The 20,992-nt window shown below is 38.6% G+C and overlaps 1 protein-coding gene across 2 annotated transcripts in view; it reads right to left on the minus strand.

Annotated features, from left to right (window-relative positions):
• Window positions 1–406: 406 nt before the first annotated feature.
• mgll (monoglyceride lipase) overlaps window positions 407–20,992 on the minus strand; it is a 42,321-nt gene continuing 21,735 nt past the window's right edge. For both annotated transcript variants that reach the window (XM_017723216.2, XM_037535827.1), the window contains 5 exons: window positions 19,181–19,317; window positions 10,540–10,650; window positions 8,239–8,328; window positions 5,585–5,800; window positions 407–1,309 (listed from right to left, as the gene is read on the minus strand). In XM_017723216.2, the coding sequence (XP_017578705.1) occupies window positions 1,193–1,309; window positions 5,585–5,800; window positions 8,239–8,328; window positions 10,540–10,650; window positions 19,181–19,317 (671 nt within the window). In that variant the 3' untranslated portion in view covers window positions 407–1,192. The remainder of the gene's footprint in view (window positions 1,310–5,584; window positions 5,801–8,238; window positions 8,329–10,539; window positions 10,651–19,180; window positions 19,318–20,992) is intronic.

Raw genomic sequence — 20,992 nt, forward strand, 5'->3', positions numbered from 1 at the left:
GATACCTCTGTGACAGAAAGCTTTGGAGTTACTTTTGATTTAACAGAATAAATAATGGCAAATAATCTCTACTTGCTCTAATTGCTACTTAAAGATTAAGGCATAACAAACAAACTTACTTATCAAGTTAAAATGTTACAAAATGGCAGGAATGATTCAGTATGGACTTAACATATGTTTGTGAAGGACAAGAGGAAGACATGTCATATAAGACTGAAGTGGCAAAAAACTATCTTTGATAAACAATATGAACTGAAGGTGGTAGAACTCTGTGTGCTCCAGCCCAGTTTAACCCCTGGCTCCAGGGGAAGACCCTGTGTGCTGTGTGTGTATATGTATATGTATATATATGTATATATGTGTATATATATATATATATATATATATATATATGTATACACAGCACACAGGGTCTTCCCCTGGAGCCATGTGAAAAAGAAAATGCATGTGGATGTGTGTGGGTTAAATCCCTGTGACTGATGAGAGCTCAAGGGTGTTCCCCCACAGCCATGCTGCCCAAGCTGGACTCTCTCTACTTCATTCATCTCTCTGAACGACCAGTTTAAATCACTCGGCAGCCATTCTCCTCTCTATTCCCTGTGCTCTCCCACTCTGTTACCATGACATCCTCTTTTATAATTAATTCTTTTTTTTCTGCCAGAGGCTCAGTTATTTCATAGTGTTGCCTTGGTAACTGTGCTGTGCAGAGCATGCAGTACCACTCTTGTATAGATGGGGCAGCAGAGCGCAATGCAACAGCTCTAACTAACGAGAATGCAACATCAAAGAAAAGAACACAGAGAACAATGGGCAGCTGTTTTCCGTTACCGCAGCAACACACAAAGGACAGCCTGGTACCAGGGGCAGCCAGGCTCATTATTTTCCTTCTGACGATTACCACGGTAACATGTGAGCCGCACCCCGTGGTGCTGTAAGCGTGGGGTGAGAAAAAAGACAAGCTTGACACATTAGCCTCTAACAATCCTCTAAGCCAAAAACATCAAAGCTTTGACTCTGGTGCCAAAGGTCAGACAGCACTGACCTCTGACTGCTCACATATTGATAATAATGACTATAATTAAGTTTAGTTGAAGTTCAGCTGGAAGAGTTGTTGTAAAGAGATGAGAGAAGTGAAAATTGTCAGAGGGGTGGGGCCTGGTTAGGCGGGCATGGCTTGTGGGAAGATTGACAGCTAAGGCCCAGAGGGGGCAGGAAGACGCTCCAGGATCCAGGCGCTCACTTCTTGTAGGACAGATTCTGCCGTCTCAGGCAAATCGTGGTGCAGGGCATGGTAGGCACCGTCATATACCTGATTCATGCACACAAACATATGCACAAATATGAGTGATCTTGCACATTCAGAGATCACCACAAACACAAAACCATGCCAACATATGCTATGATCAGGGGTGGAATGATGTGGGTCTTGTGTAAGCACCTGGAATGTATTAAACATGTGACAAATGCATGCTATGTGAAAGACGAGATGTACTGGCTGGATAACTGTGTGGATTACAGCCATATGTACTCAAGTGTGGTAAGGCATGTTTAGAATATGGGCCATACAGAAGTTCATGTGCTTGCTTGGTGAATGGCATGTTTACAATGATTTGGCATGATTAGACGTGGTCACCCATTGCATGACACTGCATATATACTCACTGGCCACTTCATAAGGTAGCTACACCTACCATGTACACAGTCCATTTTTTCAGGTCCATTTATCATATCATCATTTACAGATTATAGTCCTCTGTTTCTCTGCATAATTCGTAAGGCTGTCTGTACAACATTCTTCAATGGTCGGGTCCTCCACAGGACCACAACTGAGCAGGTGTTATCTGGGTGGTGGGTCATTCTCACCAGCTGTGACACTGACATGATGTGTGTGCTATGTGCTTCAGTAATGTTGCTGCAAATCCAAAGCTATGTTTACATCAATTTTTTTTTTACAATAAAAATTTCTTCATCAGCAGGTTATGGGGAAGTCAGGGAAGCTAAAGGCACAAAAGTTGTGAAAAAATGAAATTCGAGAGAAAACGTGTGAAATAAATCTTTTAGCAATAAACCAAAACTGTTTTTCCATTTTTCCAGGAAAAGATGTCATTACTTAAAGCATTTTAATCGCTAGAAGTCAGTTTGAAAGAAACAAGCCACTGGGCAGGAAAATCGTGTGTTTTTTTTTTTTTTTGCATTTTCATTTTATCACTTGTACTTTGTGCAGAAAGTTGATGGGAACATAGTGTCACTGCTGGGTTGAAAATAGTCTACCAACCAAAATATCCAACCAACAGTGACCTCTCGCCAGAAACTAAGCACTGATGAGAGACTAGAGGATGGCTAACACAAACTGCATAGAAACAGGTTTCTAACTTCATATCTAGAAGGTGGACCAACAAGGTAGGTACCTAACAAGTGGACAGTGAGTGGGCACAGTGTTTAAAAACTGCTGTGTTAAGCTTTTGAGTGGGTATGCCACTCATACCAGCGAAATACACATTAACACATCAGCATCACTGCAGTACTGAGGGCGATCCTTCACCCAAATAATACCTTCTCTGTGGAGGTCTTTAGGGAGTCCTGACCGTTGATAACTGGGATTAAGATTAACAAATTACACAGAGAAAGAGATGGACTATAATCTGTAATTGTGGAACTACAAAGTGCACCTATATGGTAAGTAGAGATGGTTAAAAGGAAAATAAGTGCAGATATAATGTAGGTGTACCTTATAAAGTGGCCAGTGAGTGTATGTGTGTATATATAGACATGTGAAATCAAACACTGGGCTTAATTAATCAATGAATTGGGTGGGTATTCTGAAACCGTCTGATAGATATTACCCTGCCCCCTGTTGCCCCATTGTATTTTGCAATGTTCAGAAGGGCATTTTGATATACATAAAAAATTTGCCTCTTGCTGCTTCAGTGATAACAATTTGATGATAAAAATCAGACACTAACGCATAAAAAAATTGTTCTGGTGTCCACTGACAAAGTTCACCACAGTTTAATGAAAGTCTGGCAGTCAGTCATTTTCCATTCATGATTCCTGGTTACATGGGAAAAAATACACACAACCACAAAAGTGAGCACCCTTTTATTATATCTTTTCATTAAAGTAGTCAGTGTACAGCTTGTATAGCAGTATAGATTTACTGTCCTCTGAAAATACCTCAACACACAGCCATTAATGTCTAAATAGCTGGCAATACAAGTGAATACACCTCACAGTAAACATGTCCAAATTGTGGCCAATTGTATCGTTGTCCCTCCCTGGTGTCAGGTCACTTGTTACAGTTACAAGGTTCCAGGTGTGAATGGGGAGCAGGGCTGTTAAATTTGGTGTTTTGGGTACAATTCTGTCATACTGGCCACTGGATGTTCAACATGGCACCTCATGGCAAAGAACTCCCTGAGGATGTGGGAAATAAAGAATTGTTGCTCTCCACAACGATGGCCTAGGCTATGAGAAGTTTGCTAACACCCTGAAACTGAGCTACAGACTGGTGGCCAAGGTTATACAGCAGTTTTCCAGGACAGGTTCCGCTCAGAACAGACCTTGCCAGGGTTGACCAAAGAAGTTGAGTCCACGTGTTCAGCGTCATATCCAGAGGTTGGCTTCAAAAAATAGACACATGAGTGCTGCCAGCACTGCTGCAGAGGTTGAAGATGTGGGAGGTCAGCCTGTGACTCCAAGGTGAGGAGTACTAAGACAACTGTCTCTTGCCTACGGTCAAGCATGGTGGTGGTAGCATCATGGTCTGGAGCTGCATGAGTGCTGCTGGCACTGGGGAGCTGCAGCTCATTGAGGAAAACATGAATTCCAACATTTACTGTGACATTCTGAAGCACAGCATGATCCCCTCCCTTCAGAAACTGCGCCACATGGCAGTTTTCCAACACAATAATGACCCTAAACACACTTCCAAGATGACAACTGCCTTGCTGAAGGTAAAGGTGATGGACTGGTCAAGTATGTCTCTAGACCTAAACCCAATTGAGCACCTGTGGAGCATCCTCAAGTGGAAGGAGGAGGAGCGCAAGGTGTCTAACATCCACCAGCTCTGTGATGTCATCATGGAGGAGTGGAATAGGATTCCAGCAGCAATCTGTGCAGCTCTGGTGAATTCCATGCCCCAGAGGGTTCAGGCAGTGCTAGATAATAATGGTGGTCACACAAAATATTGACATTTTGAGCACAATTAGGACATGTTCACTGTCAGGGGCACTCACTTGTGTTGCCATCTATTTAAACATTAATTTCTGTGTGTTGAGTTATTTTCAAAGGACAGTAAATCTATACTGCTATACAATCTGTACACTGACTACTTCAAGTTATATCCATGTTATTATTTATTATTTATTTTATTTATTTATGTCCCATGAAAAGATATAATAAAATATTTGCAGAAATGTAAGGGGTGTACTCACTTTTGTGAGATACTGTACAAATCTATAACAAACCAACAATGTGTAACAATGTGTTTTTACCTTAGATCTTGTTCAGTTCTTGCTCAGATCTTGTTCTCTGCCTTGACATGTGTATGGCATGATTATGTCAATGTTAAGGAGCAGTGTTTGGGTGAAGTGCTATCTCAGGATTGATATGCTCTAGCCTTAAATCTCAAGAGTATTCTCAATGCCTCAGTGTGTTTGTGTGATTGTATTATTATGAGTATGTGTATGTATATGTGTATTATTATAGGCAAGTTTGTGTCAGTGTATCAGACTGTCTATGTTTAGAAGTACTGACCTCCTTTTGTTTTTAAGTCCTTTTGACTGTATACCTGTTGCTGTGCAGGCTACATTTACACAGCAGGTAGAAGTGGCCCAAATCTGATTTTCTGATTTTCTCACCAAATCAGATTTTTTTGTTCGCCTGTTCACACTATCTTTTAAATGTGATCTGTATGTGACATCAGTCCAAACCAACCTGCATGCACAAAAGAACGTTTCATGTGGCTAGTCCATAGGTAAACAGTCATGACGGCTAGCAAACACTAGTCACTCCCGGTTTCGTCTTCGTCAGAATTACAGCAGCGATTATGAAGTTCCAGTGGTTGACAGCTGGACTCATCACCCCCAGTGTGTTTGAGTTTGCTGTAAAAAGGGCACGTTATTCAGCCATGGCCACTTCTTTGGTTCGTGTCCTCAGATTCTTTAAACCGTTCTTTGAGCTGCAGCTTCGGGCTCCTCCGGCCGCACTCGGCCGTTTCATTCAAAACCTCTTCAAAAACGGAGCAGCTGCAATGAGTCTCCTCTAATTTTTGGTACAGAAACATCAGCCTAAATGTTTATGAGTCTCAGCAGCGCAAAATGATGACAAAAGTCGTATGAATTCCGAACTGGCTGTTCAGACTGAGTCGCATTGCCGCAGATAGGATACGTATCGGATTTCAGTACCACATATAAAAGCGTCTTAAATCGGAATCGAAAATGTCAGATTCAATGCATTTTTTGCTGTTCACACTGCCACACAAATGACACACCTGTGTCACATTTGAGGAAAAAGATCAGATTTGGGCCACTTTTACCTGCTGTCTAAACGTAGCCTTTGTTTATGTGTGAGATGTCAGACCCACCTTTAGTTTCTTGTCCGTACTCTGGGCTTGGTTATGCATGAGATGAGATCCTCCGATGTCACAGAGCTTGTCTTCATTGCCATGGAGAATGAAGAAAGGCCAGGTGATGTTGGGCAGCTCTCTTTCGATGCGCGTGGCGGCAGACATCAGCTGCATTCCAAACGAAACGCGCATCCCTCCATGATAATTCAGCTCATCTGATTCATACGCCTCCACCTGCAGCAAAATAGGGGAACTGCATCAGCACTGTGGCCAGTTTATCTAATATTCTCAGAATTACCTGAACCAATGAGCAACAAGCAGCTGGCTTTTGTTGTAGTGAAAGCTTCCCTTAAGTTTAGCTTGACACATGCACAGAGATGACCATATTGAGAAATGAGCTATATAAATAAAATGTGTTATTATTATTATTATTATTATTATTATTATTATTATTAGTAGTAGTAGTAGTAGTAGTAGTAGTAGTAGTATTTGTTGTTGTAGTTGTAGTAGTACAATAAAGATACAGGGCTTCCACAAAAGGTATTAATTCCTTTAAAGAGTTATGGTTTCTTCGATTTTACTCTTTTCTCTTAAGGCCCACTTATGACATTTGTCTGGATTTATGTACCAAAAACAGTCATGATTCATTTTAACATTATCCTTTTCCGACCTTTTTTATCCTCTAGAATTAAGCTGTTTTTGCTACTGTGTCTTTGGGCTGGTATATGTAAACTTTCCTTGCACCGTGTTATGCCTAACTCAAGTAGCATGAAAAGCTAAAACACTCCTTATGACTTTGTTGTGAATGGGTGTGAAACAGCTGTAGGCTAGGTAAATGTACTGATCTTTGTGACATCATGAAAACAATGAATTCAAAACTAGTTGCTTTTGCAGAAATTTTCATATATGGACCGTTTGAAGGGGGGTGCATTTTGAAACTTTAAAGATGTTTAAATATTATACCAACTTTTATGAAAAAAAAAAGTTTTCATGATATTAGCACTTTAAAATGATGAAAAAGTTTGCAGTTAAGGTACTTTTAACCCAGCTTTAAAGTTTTGCCATTCATAGGTAAAAGAATTGTAGATGCCAGAGAAATTTAAATAGGCATCTTGATCATGTAGGGCTGACACAGCGAGCTTTGTTGATGAGTAGCACTGCCACACCCACCTGTCTACCCGGACCAGTTGTATTTGCTTAACTTTGTTAGACAAAGTGAATAGAATCTTTCACAAGCAGATAGATAAGCTACCAATCAAAATACCTTTTTATGATGGATCTCAATGCTGTGTTCCTGACTTCCTCCTTTCATTTTTATGGTTGCTTGGAAATACCACAAGCATGCAAAGCACCTCTAAGGGCATTATACAAAGCTATAATTCTACCACTGAGTACATTCTGCACAAAATTACACATTATGCTGTATATTGTGAATAATATGTTCTTCTAACGTTATGTGACTAAATTAGAAAAGCCTTGAACATTGACTAGAGGGGTGTAAAGCCCCCAGCACTGGCCAGTGAAAGAGTGGAATTGCGTTCTCTGAAATGATGGAGCTCCATCCAATAAATCTAGGATGAGCTGAAGTGGCGTTTTGTGATCCTGAACTAATCATTTAACAATAGTACCTGACCCCACTAATGTTCTTGTGGATGAATGCAATCAAATAATCACAGTCATGTTCCATCATCTAGCATAAAGCCTTATCAAAACAGTGGCAGCTGTTACTGCAGCAAACAGGGAACAAAATGCCTAATTAATATTAAATCCCTATTAATACTCTATTTAAGGAGAAACAGTGAATGAGTCCACAAACATTTCAAAACAGAGTGTGTGAAATGCTAAATATATCTGCCTTCATTGGGAAAACTGACAAAGGTAGTGCTGCTAATTATACTCTTCTACACTAATGCTAGTCAAAATGTGCCATGAATTGCAATTCAGATGGAGAGATTTGTCTGTCAATGGTTGATGCCTCAGTGACCTTTAGCTTCCTTTGTTTGTCTATGGCTGAAAGAGCAGAGCAGCTGGCTTTTATTGTGGTAAAAGCTTCCATAAAATTCAAGCCAGATGATTTGATTCTCACAGTCATTTATGACAACAGGTGCTCTTTTACTAAGCAGCATGTTTAATTACTAAATCTAAACCAATTATTTTCCTATCTAATTGTATAAGCAGTGAATTGCATAATCCCTACAGCACTCAATACTCTCCATGACTGGACACGGTGCCCTAAAATGATATTTTGTACCCTATAGTTCAGATCCTAAATGCCCAGTCACGGTCCCTGAAACATCGGGAGATAACATCAACCAACAGTTCCTAGCACTGAATGCTCTAAAACTTTAAAAGGGAACTACTCTGCACAAATAACATAATTAAAAAAACAGGGATCAGTGTCATTATGAATCAAACTGAAAATCTGTAAAATATTTGCTTATATTTGTTCTGTTTGTCAATACATCTTTTGACTCACTGTAGCAGCATGGCTGTATTTAAAGAAGTGACCCCATTTAGTTTTTGATAAACTATGTGAATATAATATACATTTGATGTAAACAAGGGTGCAATCTGTGATACCATCTTACATAGTGTTCCTGCAGTACAGAAATGTTTCAGATGCTTGCCCTACTTACACACATGACCTTTCACACACATCCCTAGTACCATACCTGTCTGGGGTCCCGTGAGACCCATTTTGGATCGATGGTGCCGAGAGTGAGGCTGGGAATCATATGGCTGAGGACTTTAGCAAGGAACACCTACAGACAAAGAACAGATTACACCAAAAAAAAAAGAGACATAAATGTAGAGTTCTGGTCCTAAAATCTGTCTCAGCCACATCCAAAATCATTGTAAAATACTCAACAAACACACATCTATGCTTGCTTATAACAACTGCATTTATATTACTGCACACCTATCGAAAAAAAAATACGCTGTGAATGGACTGTCCAGCTGCTCACATGAACCACCAAGTATACTGAAAGATGATGTAAGAATGTGTTTTTTTTTAAGCTACCACACTAAAATATTATAGGCTACACGGGATAAAAGATAGCAAAGAGTCTAAACCACTCTTCCAGTATTAATCATTGTTAGGCTTGTATTTACTGAATCACTCACAGTAAAATGGCCTTGAATGTCTTACAAGCTTGGCTTTTTATATGAATTCTTAAGTAGGATTAATACTGGGAACACAAATGTGCAACAGCATTAACATGGTGCTAACACAGGAAATCACATACAAATTAGCATTATCACTGCAGCTGTTATTTAATGAGCAAAAACTATTGAAAACACTGCTATAATATTTTCACTTTTCTATCACAAACAATTAAAAAGCTGATGAAATTACTGCAATATACAATAATGGGCGACTGAAAGTTATTCTCCTCCATAGTTTCTTGGTGACAACAGCATACTAGAAATTAACTGCTTGTCTTGGTGGACAAATTGTTTGTTGTGATTATTATTACAAATTATAACTTACATTTATTGAACATTAGTGTTAATCAGAGTTTATGCCACCGGTGTTTTATAAAAGCAATAAGCCACTCGAGGCCATGCATTACAGTAATGTTACCTCAAACCCAGGATAATCACAGTAACACATGGCTTCTCGTGGCTTATATCTTGTGCTTTATTATCAAACATCTAAATACAGAGAGCTTCTAAAACAGTGAGGGTTTCTGCACTGAGCAAACTGTTATATTGAATTTACTTGATTCAGATGTGTACATAATTTCCACACAAATAAAATACATTACATCAATTAAAAAATAACTGAAAGACTTGGAAATGATGTACACATTTTAATCAAGCAAATTAAATGCATGACTTTCTTCACAGTGGAACCCTAAACTGGTCATCATGTTCATTTGTATAAATCAATTTACTATATGGCTTAATTCCAGTTTTCTGAAATATTGCTGATTCAACTGTAGAACCTACAGGGGTTTGTTTGTGGGACCACATTTCAGCCTTCCACACTTACAAGTTCTAATAATTCACATGTTAATATTACTATTAAGATTAATAACTGAATATTAATGGGTTAGCAAAGATGTTTGGTTGTGGTCTAGTACCTTTACAGCAGAGTGAATTCATTAAAAAAGCTAAAGAAACATCCTCCTCCATCTCCTTTTCATGCTCGCTGCAGAAGGAGCTGATGCAGGAAAATGTGTCACTTGTCAGTTTTTGCTGAGAGAAAGATCCAGATCATCTTATCTCCTCTAATCAAACCACTAAGTGATTTCAGTATGCAAATTTATTCACTGGAGACTAGCACTCCTTGTAAACAAAGTCTGTTCTGACCAAGGATGAAAATGTCTCAACTTGTTAAATACTGTGGGTATTTTGTAGTAAATAATTACAGCCACTTAGAAAACAATCTTGAAACATGGTGGTTTAGAGTATGTGAAAATGGGCAGAAAACTACAAAGCTGTACAAATGTACCACCCCACTTCCCTAACTGACAACAGGGAGCAATGAGGAAGCTCTGCCATCCTGTTCCCTCAATTACCACAAAGTCTTTGTGTTTTTCTTCTTTAACCCTTAGAAGTCAGTTTTGCCTAGTGATTTTTAAAAAGCATGGTGTAATTTGATGTTATTTCTTACCATTAGGCCATTGAAACTTGCATTCTGTCTAAAGAGTGGTATAATCATTTGCTAAAGTTTGAAAACTGGTGAAATTACACATTTTGTTGGTTGTCTAAGTAACACATTCTCTACAGGGAACAAACTTAAACATGGCATTTTTCTTTTTGTTTTATACAATTTACTACTGTAATCAATTAGTAACATAATTAAGTGAGTCAATTTAAATAGTACTGCAAAGTGACCGTAGCAACTAGACTTCTTAGGGTTTAAGAGAAACATTTCCAAGCATCTACAGAAGAATTTCAAAAGAATAATCATCTCAAAAACATTCTTATTGAACACTACTGGGTGTTCGTGAGTGTTAGTTCACCTTAAAAGGCGTGGCAGATTCAGGGTTCATTTGGATCATTGGGCCGATCAGAACCACGCCTGCAAAATCCTGTGGCCTCTCACACGCTGTCAGAATGGAGATGGCACCACCCTGTAACAAAACACACGCACGTCAGGGAACTGGAAAAGAAAGCACAATATAATACCAACCTGACGCTGCTGTGAGGCCTTCGCTTTAACTGCCACAGGGAGATCACGAAAACAATCCCCTCAGGAAATGAAAACTCCTATCACATCTCAACTGACAACTAACTGAACATTTCTTTCTTAGGCTTACAAAGAGCTAACATGAGCAGTGAGTGACAAGAATCAGTGATTCATTACTTTTCAGTGTGGCTGCCATTTTGTTCTCACTGTGTTCAATCAGTCATTATTAAGACTTTGAATATTCATGAAGGGAGACTAACACTCAAAAGAAGTAGGAGGAGTCAGAAAACAGTTCCCACCAGTTTAAAATGACGCACAGCACTAAAAGACTGCTTAGAGCACTTGCGTGTACACACACACACACACACACACACACACAAACTTGACTTTATACAATGTTGTTCTGATATAGTCACTTATGCAAAAACCTTATCTCCATTTTTGTCATTTTTATGTATTTTTTTCTTACATAATGTGATGACTCCACTCTACTCAAAAAATCTTTTTCAACAGATCAACAGAAATCACACAAAATTATTTGGACAGAAATCTTGTTACATTAACCTTATAAGCTAGTAACAAAACCACTTGTCTCCAAAAATGTAATGTGAGGTAAAAACATTTTTAACTTTAACAAAATATTAAGAGCACCTGGTGAGTCCAATCTATGTGTGTTCTTTTTGGAGACAGCAGGTTTCATTGTGACAATGACAATACGTATGTACAATCAGTCTATGTACTACTATACTGTACTATACTTGTACTATCTCATAGAAATATTAAACTATCTATAATATTTCTAGCACATGTACACACACGCACACACACCCACACACACACACACACACACACACACGCACACACATCCTCTTCCGTGACATCTCATTTTGAACCTTATCACTCTGAAGTATGCGTGTGATGTTGAGGAAAGTCTGTGTTTATTCCAACAGTTCCTCTGGGGTCCCAAGGTGGAGTACAAGGTCAGGTACGCAAACAAGCACATACACATGTGGTGCATACACCATTGTTTAAAACACACTGGCGCGGAAACATAGGCAGTCACACGTATACAAGAGTTTCTATACAAGAGGCTTTAACACAAGCCTAACTGGAGCTACTGAGAGAAAAAGAAGAGAGCAGAGTCTTTCACTGCCTCTCTGAGACAGACACACACACACACACACACACACACACACACACACACACACACTCTATCAGTTCTATTGGGAACAAATAGCAGCATTGTGTTAGTGGCCCCATAATGAGCTGAAGACTTTGAGCTTATGTAAGGGTCTACCAGTCTGACATTATATAAGACACTGATAGACACTGAGAGAGAGAGAGAGACAGAGAGAGAGAGAGAGAGAGAGAGAGAGAGTGAGAGAAACAAAATGAAACGATGGAGAGAGATGAGGAAGAGAGACAGTAGTACAGAAGTAGAGAAGGAGAGAGCAAAAGAAAGAGGTGATAAAAGACAAAAAACTAGTGCTGTACATCTGTGACCTCACAGCAATGTGATTCAAATAATTACAAATCTATTGAGTGTACATCTGTGACAATGATTTGATACATGATTCTTTAGAAATCGATTCAGGGTACATCTGTGACCTCATAAGAATTTGATTTGATTACTGTCTTCTGTAGAAAATTTCAGCAAACATCTGAAACCTCAGTGATTAGATCTGATTGTTTACAAATCTACTCAGTGTACATTTGCGGCATCACAGTTATTCTTTTTGATTATTGATCTTTACAAAACTATCCACTTTATTTGGGATGCTTAAAAGATTCTATACCAACATTTGTAATCTGTCAACAGGAACCTGAACCTGCATGAGAGAAATGCTTCAGTCAGGGGACTCTAATTATAGTGGACACAAATTACGTACAGTTATAAAGTAATTTCATTTCAGCCTTTTAATTACCTTGGGAGTCAGGTACAGGCAGAAAACCGTAAAGCAGTGGTATCACAGCAGTGTTTAAAGGGCACAGCAACTGTGCTTTTTCAGGCAGTAATAATGAAGCCATATTCATACATCCTCAGAAGCTCTGCGCTTTCTTGAGAAGTTTATTCTCGTAACATTCCTGTTCTTGAAGTACTTACAGGTTCACTCAGCCATAGCAACAGTTGCAAACTGCACATTGTCCCAGAAGGCCTTAGAGACACTTAATAGGACATAAAACAATAACATTACAAGTAAGCTCACATTCCTTGCCTTAGCTAAAACAGTAATAGAAGACACTTCCATTCCATAACCAGATATTTTGGGCCAAATCTCAAGACACAGTGGTCACATGAAAAATAAAGTAGATTCAGTGCACATTTGTGCACTGCAGTGATATGATTTGATTATGATTCTTCAAAAACGATTCAGTGCATATCTTTGAGCTCACAGTGATTCAGTTTGAATACAGTTAGTTTAGAAAATTATTCCATGTAAATCTCTGATCTGAAAGTGATTTGATTCGATTATGTTGATTTAGAATATGATACAGTGTACATCTCTGACCTCATGGTGATTTAATTATGATTCTTAAGAAAATTATTCAGTGTACATCTGTGACCTCACAGTGAGTTGATTAGATTATGATGATTTAGAATATGATACAGTGTACATCTCTGACTTCATAGTGATTCAATTCGATTATGATTCCTAAAAAAATTATTCAGACTCTAAAACACAATGCAGTGTATATCTGTGACATCATAATGATCTGACTTGACTATGATTCTTTAAAAAAAACAATTCAGTATACAACTCTGTCCTCACCACGATTCAATTTGATTGCGATTCTTTACAGAATGATTCAGTATACATCTCTGAGCTCATAAAGAGCCGATTTAATTAAGATTTTTTGCAAAATGATTCAATGTACATCATAGTCATTCGATTCAGGTCTTTACATAAATACTGAATGTACATATCTAACCTCACAGCAATATGGTTGATTATAATTCTTTAGAAACATTTCAAAGTAAATCTCTGACTAGAACTGAATAGTGCATATTTATATGTGAATGTTATTAGAATTCTGATTTTAAAAATGTATGCATATGAACAGCCTTAATAAAAACACTGAACAAAAGAGTGAGGGAGGGAAAGAGAAAAAGCAAAGATTCAGCAGTCTGAGTACTGCAGTAACAACAGAAACATTAGACTGGTGAGATAGTAATGGCGAGAAACACCCAAAGACAGAACAGGAAGGCAGTGTGGTTTTGTTGTACACAGCTGAGTGAAAGCTGACCATGGGCAATGGGCTTTACACACTTTCACTATGACAGCCTGCATTACTGGAACATCACATACACGTGTGCACACAGTCACCATCATACTCAGAGGAGAAAGAGAAAATTGTTCCCAGACTCATGCGCACTCTTTTATTCTTGTTGCAGTTGTGAAATCCCCTCCTTCTTCTTCAGATGTGACAGCCTCCAGCTCAAAACATGAACACCGCAGATACTAAAAAAGACCCCCAACATTAAAGGATTAGTCTAACACAAATTTAATGTACACCACATTTCCCTTCATCTAAATGTAGTTGATCAACCAAGACATGCTCAGGGTGTGAAGTGAGCTTTTTTAGGTTGGCACACTGTTGTTTCAGCCATTATGTGATAAACTGTTACCTATTTGCCTTCCACCCAATGACTGCTGGGATGGGCTCCAGCTCCCCCTGCGACCCCAAAGGATAAGCGGCTTAGAAGATGTGTGTGTGTGTGTGAGGCGGGGGGTGGTTTACCTATTAAAATGGAAAAAAGGTGCAGCCAAAATTCAGGCTTCAAGGTCGCTGCTACTGCTGTTTTCACCAATGCAGTTACAAGGCAAGAGGAAAACTGTGTACATTTGATTTGTCACTGAACTATTCCCTTAAGAACACCTCTAACCATCATAATACACTCTCGGAAATGATGTGATAATTAACATGCCTTTTGTTTTCTCACTATTTTAAAGTCCCAGGGAACACAGTGTAAAATGTTTGCAATGTTTGTATGATACTGAAAATTAGTGTTATATTAAACATCCAGCAAAGTTTAAATGAGAAATTTAAGACAGAACGAGGCTATAGTAAAAAACATCTTTAAAATCAGTCCTATCTGAACCACAGTCGGGCCACGGTTCTAATATTCAAATGAGCATGTATGAGTGACAGCCCTCAGGCCAACACTCTCAACCTGCTTTGCCACTTGCGCTGCAGAGGAATAAGTAAAACAGGCTGTACATGCAGGTCGTGTTGTAGACTGTCCCCTGCTGTGTCCATGACTCACTAAAGAACACTATCTGGCTTTTATATAGCGACGTCCTGAAGAAACTAAGGTTCTCATTCACTTTGCAGATTTTTATTGCACTTTACTCTTCCCTGTGCTTTCAGGGAATGCTGGCATGGCCGGTTGAACAATCAGAAAGACTAACAAACAAATAAACAAAACCAACAGACAGATGACAGGTAGACAGATGTCAGCTTAGTTGTTAAGTTTCTCTGTGTAAGGTTCTCTGACTCAAAACCAGAAAGACCATAGAGGAGCACAGTTTTGTTAAAGCTATGTGGGTGGGACAAAGCCATGTGATTGGTGAGGACGCTGCTTATGTAAGCACTACACTCAAGATTAGGACTGGTTAGTTTACATTGAAAAAGGATTTGGGCAAAACCCATCAGCTATTTAGAAAACATTGGAAAGTTATCCACAGGACATACAGGACACAGTACTTTGTAAGAAAACATGGATTTAGGTTCTATGTGGCACCACAAAAGCAAAACATATTTCTAACACAAGTAGTGTGCTTACAGCACATATTTGTATAAAAATTCTGACTACATTATGCATTAATTGTGTTAAACAAACATAAACTGTCTTGCCCTTAACTTGTCCTTAACTACGTGTTGTGTGTTTCAACACAACCATTTTCAGAATGCATGATGTCAGAAGGTTCAAGTGTACAGTCACTGTCATTCTTGACTCTTCAAAACATGTCCTTTTGTGCCTGGTCAGGTAGCAGGTCACTATATTGTGTAATAAGTTGCTATGTGGGTTTCCTTTGTTTTGTCCAGATTTACAGTATTAGTTGGGGTTTGGCTTATGTTGACCTGCAACAGGATCAGCGATGGTTGGTAGGAAAAAATCTAATTTACATAATTTTTCTCTCACCTTAAATCAACAATGACATGTTTAGTGCCCAGAGTTTGCTTCTTCAGTTTTGCACTGGAGCTTATATCACAAAATTATCATTGTGCAAACTGCATGCCTATATTTTTATCATTACAAACTGTTCTGAGTTGTAAAATAATCTCTAATAGACTTGAATAGAATGGTTTCAGTAGCAGCATCTCAAAGCCTGAATACTGTCTGTAGTTTTTCATCCATTGTAAAAAAAAAAATATGTAACTGACATTAAGTTTTTTGCCAAACTACCACTTTCATCATAGTGAGGCTATGGGCTGCACCTCAGTACCTGAATGAAACCTTGACTTGGCCTGATCTGTAGCCCATGGCCTCAAGAAATAAACTGGCAGAGATGACTACAACACAGATCTACATACCGGATAAGGCAAAAATCAAAGGAAGCAAACAGGAAAGGAAGTTTGATTCAGCTTTTTGGACACAGCTCTGATATTCCAGATCTAGATAGGCTGTCCTGCTGTAGCAGAACACCACACTATATGACTGTGTCCAAATGCCACACTGTCTACCCTGTGCAAAATACCACTTTTAGTCTGTCTGGGATACAGAGACTGAAAAGTAAACAATGTGTTCTACATCTTCTCCTCTACAAAATGCATAAGTGCACACACCCCACACCAATCTAAATAGACACCAATAGCTCTGCATGTCAGAAATATTCAATAATGGTTTATTGTTATTGTACCAATTTCCAGCTGCCTCACTGGTTTATATCTGCTTGAGTAAATATTAACATGCTGCCCTGGAGAATTTTCTGTTTGTCAGAAGACATGTTATGCTTAATAAACATTAATCCACACGCACTCATATGCACACCGCTCAGATAGTCAGCTAGTCAGCTGGGTCTTGTCCCAGTTAGTGCACAAAAATGTAGTTAGATGTCATCAGGAGTTATTCACAAATGTGAATTCACTGAATTATTATTGTTATTCACTGAAAAAAAAGAAATAAAGAAATGTTTATATATATATATATATATATATATATATATATATATATGTGTGTGTGTGTGTGTGTGTGTGTGTGTGTGTGTGTGTGTGTGTGTGTTTATATATATATATATATATATATAAAATACACACACACACACACACACACACACACACACACACACACACACACACACACAGCGTTACTACAGTGCTACAGAGCAGTCCATAATTGTAGAACTACAAAGTGCACCTATATAGTAAGTGGAGCTGATAAAATGGACAAAGAGTGCAGAAATGAGGCAGCTGTATCTAATAAAGTGGCCACTGATTGTATATATATACACACACACACACACACACACACAATATGTGTATGCTTATTATAATATTATCATTGTGTTACTGCTTATAGGTATCTATAGAAACCTAACCTAAAATTTGTCATTTTGTTAGAAGCAATTGCTATAAAATGAAGAGGAACTTACAGGCAGCATTATAATTGCAGTAACTGTATGTCTACAGAAACACTGGACATTGTTTTTTTTATAGACTAAAAGTACAGAAAGTATAAAACTATAGAAAACCAAGTATATAATTACAACAAAGTATAGTAATTGCTGTTAAGGTCAGTTCAGTTGTCTTTACATTGCTGTACACAGTGACAGGTGATGTTTACTCACTAGCACTTCATTTACATTCAGGGCCTGCTACTCAGAGGGTACGAGCCACTATTGTGGGGGCTACTCTTTACAGATACTGTAGTTACAGCACTACCCACAACAACACCAATTACATTCTTTAGGGAAGATGGAAAAATTACAGCCTTTAGCTGAATGAAAACAAGTTGTGTCTCCATGATGGAGTTCTGCTGGCATGCAGAGGAAGTCCCTGCCTGGGTGTGTTTATGTGGTCAGCTCACACAGACAGAGCGGTTCTCTGCCTGGCATGTGGACTGGAAGAGGTTTCCTATGGACAAACGGTAACTCATGTATCCCTTAGATGCCACAACAACATCAGAATTATTTCCTACTCATAGCTCATTTAAACAAACAAAGAGATTCTGCTGTAGATTCAAGTGCAGATTCTATATTTAAGTCTTTGTATGTAGAAAAGATTTTTATTATGATTTGAATTTTCTGAAAAATGATTGTACTGTGTACAGTCTTGCTTAGAGGAAAGAAGTGTTTAGTCAGAATAAAATGTAATTCGTTACATAACAATGCAATGAATAAGGTAAGTCACCATGTAAATACACTCAAGTAGCAAATATATTGCTTAATATAAAAAAGACTAGTAAATATAATTATGGAACAAACCATGTTATTAATTATGAAATTATATTAAAATAACTACATGATGCAAATCAAATGTCTACCTGAGCAAAAGACATTGGTACTGTGGTTGATATCTATCATAGAATTTAAAACCCCTTAAATGGCCAGGGCCCAACACCAAGTCTTGGCTTCCATTCCTCAGTCCCATAACTTATAATTGATAATTAAGTCAGTGTGTTTTGCTTTTTGTTATACTTTATTTTTTCCTAGCAGAAAAAAAAATGCTGCCTAACAAGGTAGCATCACCAACAGAGCAGTGCCACCTGGGGCAGTGGGGGTTTTAGTGTCTTGCTCAAGGACAGCCAGGAATATCCAGTCAGTCCTTGGATTTGAACCCATGACCTTCTTGTTGCTAGTGTACCTCTCCAACTTCTTTAACTACGCGACTGGCCATCGCATTCCATATAGTTACATACAGCCTCACACTGAGTCCTAACAGCAAGCGATGCGAGTGAGAGACAATGACAAAATCAAAACGCTCCCGTTATAAACAATAGAGCTGTCTACACCAGAGAGATGTGGTGCGATTCACCATTTTTGATGGACGTCCTGTCTCTATTTTTGGCGCATTGCGCTGCATTACTCTCCTATTCCACCTCTCCTGGATGAGGACAAACTCTTACATGAAGTGAAGAAAAAGGGACTCTCTCTCTTCTACTCTTTCATTAAATTATAAAGATTTAAACAGCAATTTAGAGGAAACTATTTTGAGAGAATTTGGCAGTTGGAGCTAAATGAGTGCTGTTTGTTTTGTGTCACTAATTGATATGGTTACTTAGCTAGTTAGCTAAGTAGACCTAGCAGATGAAACCAAACTGGCCAATATTTTAGTGCAGCTAGGATACTTTTTATCTGAAGTCTCAAGATATTTTCTGATAGGTCCGTAGTTTGTTTACATTTTGACTTGACATGCACTTGACGCTCCCACTGTAGGCGTCCTGCAAGCTTTGCAACGCAATGCTTCAGTGTTACAGTGTAAAAAGCCTGGAAATTTAATGGGTTAATAACCAGAGGAGATGACTGTCTCACCATTGAGTGGCCGAGGATGAAGACTGGCAGACTGGGGTAGCGTCCAGTGATGAGGTCAATGTGCTGCAGAGCATCTCTGATGTAAATCTGGAAGTTTTTAATATTCATCCTCTCCCCTTCACTCTGCCCATGCCCCACTAAGAGCGAGAGCGAGAGAGAGAGAGAGAGAGAGAGAGAGAGCATTAATCAAAATAATCAAAATAATTTCATTAAGGAAAGTGGAATTAAGAGGATGGAAAGGCACAAAGAATTTTTCAAAACACATGCGCTTGCACACACACACACACACACACGCACTACAATAAGTGCAAGCGAGGAAAGAAGCATGCTGGAAAGAACAAAGGAGCAGAAAAAGGGAGTGAAAGTGCAAGTATGGGAGAAGTGAAAAAAAAAAAACAAGAGGAAAATTGCCTGTCTAATGGAACCTCCTATGATTTTCAATAGAAGTGATTACTCACAGTGAGAGACCAGACACAGTGTGTTCCAGAAATCACACACACACACACACTCACTCACTCACTCACTCACTCACTCACTCACTCACTCACTCACTCACACCACTTCGGTGGAACGTGGTGCTGCTGTGAATCATTAGTTACCATGGCGCTCTGACATCAAGTGACATTTTAAACATTCTGATCACGTGCACTTGATATTTGCCTTCAATACGCTCTTTCACCCCTCTTTCTCTTCCCCTATCTTCTCTAACACTTTCTTTCCTTGCTATTTCACCCCCCTCCCGCACTCTCCTCCTCTCTTTCTCTCTCTATCTCTCTAATCTTCATCTCCTTCTTATGCTTTCATTCTCTGTATATCTGGGAATTCATGTGTGTCTGTGCGTGTCTGGGTGTGTGACAGCAGCAGTAGATAGCAGATATCTCGAAGTATTAGTCATGACAGCCACTTCAACTGGAGAGCAGCGTATAATCAGTCAAATACAGCTGTCTGACTGCTTTTCTTTCGTCTCTCTGCTCAAGAGATACAGCCTCATATAGACCCATTAAAGCCCTTTACCCTCTATAGATGCTGCTCCATACTGAGGACATACTGCAGCAAAATTAAAGTAGTTCAGCCAAAAATCTAATTTATATTTCTCCTTACTTTACCCAAATGTAGCCAATCAGCCAAGAAATGAGGTATGAGGCACATGTAACTAACAAGTAATGGAAGCTTACAGTCATCAAATAGTATTTTATATTTAACTTACTTTAAACTAAAGGATGAAAGACTTCAGGCTGCTACTGTTTTTAAACATGCACTATACATTTGTCTGTTTTTATAGATATCATCATGTCATACATTGCCAGAAACCACATACGCAAGGATATCAGTTAGATTTAATGCTGATCCACCCTAGAGGATTTTTCAAATATCCAAAAAATACTGAAAACGTGAGAGATCCCACACATAATTTACAGATTTTTTATCTTTAGTCATCCCTCTGTCATCCAAGCCCCCACACTACAAGATTTGTCCAGAACAAAACACCACACATCGTCAGATTATGCTCACGAATCAGCAGCCGCATCAAAGGTCCCATCTCTCAGAACCTATTTTGTACATCTTGAACATGAATAATGGTTATGATTGCAAATTGGTCACAACTACACTGAGCTGATCAAGGATAGTGATTTTAAACCATAGATTAAACCCCCCTAAAACACCTCTTGATTAAAAAATTGTTAATATTTTATATTATTATACAATATATATTATTATTGCCCAAGAAACCACTAAAACAAAGCACAGATGCACCAATAAACCTCAACATCCATTAGGAATGAGAAGATCTTTAAGTATGCATGATCATGC

The sequence above is a fragment of the Pygocentrus nattereri genome, chromosome 28 (genome assembly GCF_015220715.1).
Source record: "Pygocentrus nattereri isolate fPygNat1 chromosome 28, fPygNat1.pri, whole genome shotgun sequence".
NCBI lineage: Eukaryota > Metazoa > Chordata > Actinopteri > Characiformes > Serrasalmidae > Pygocentrus > Pygocentrus nattereri.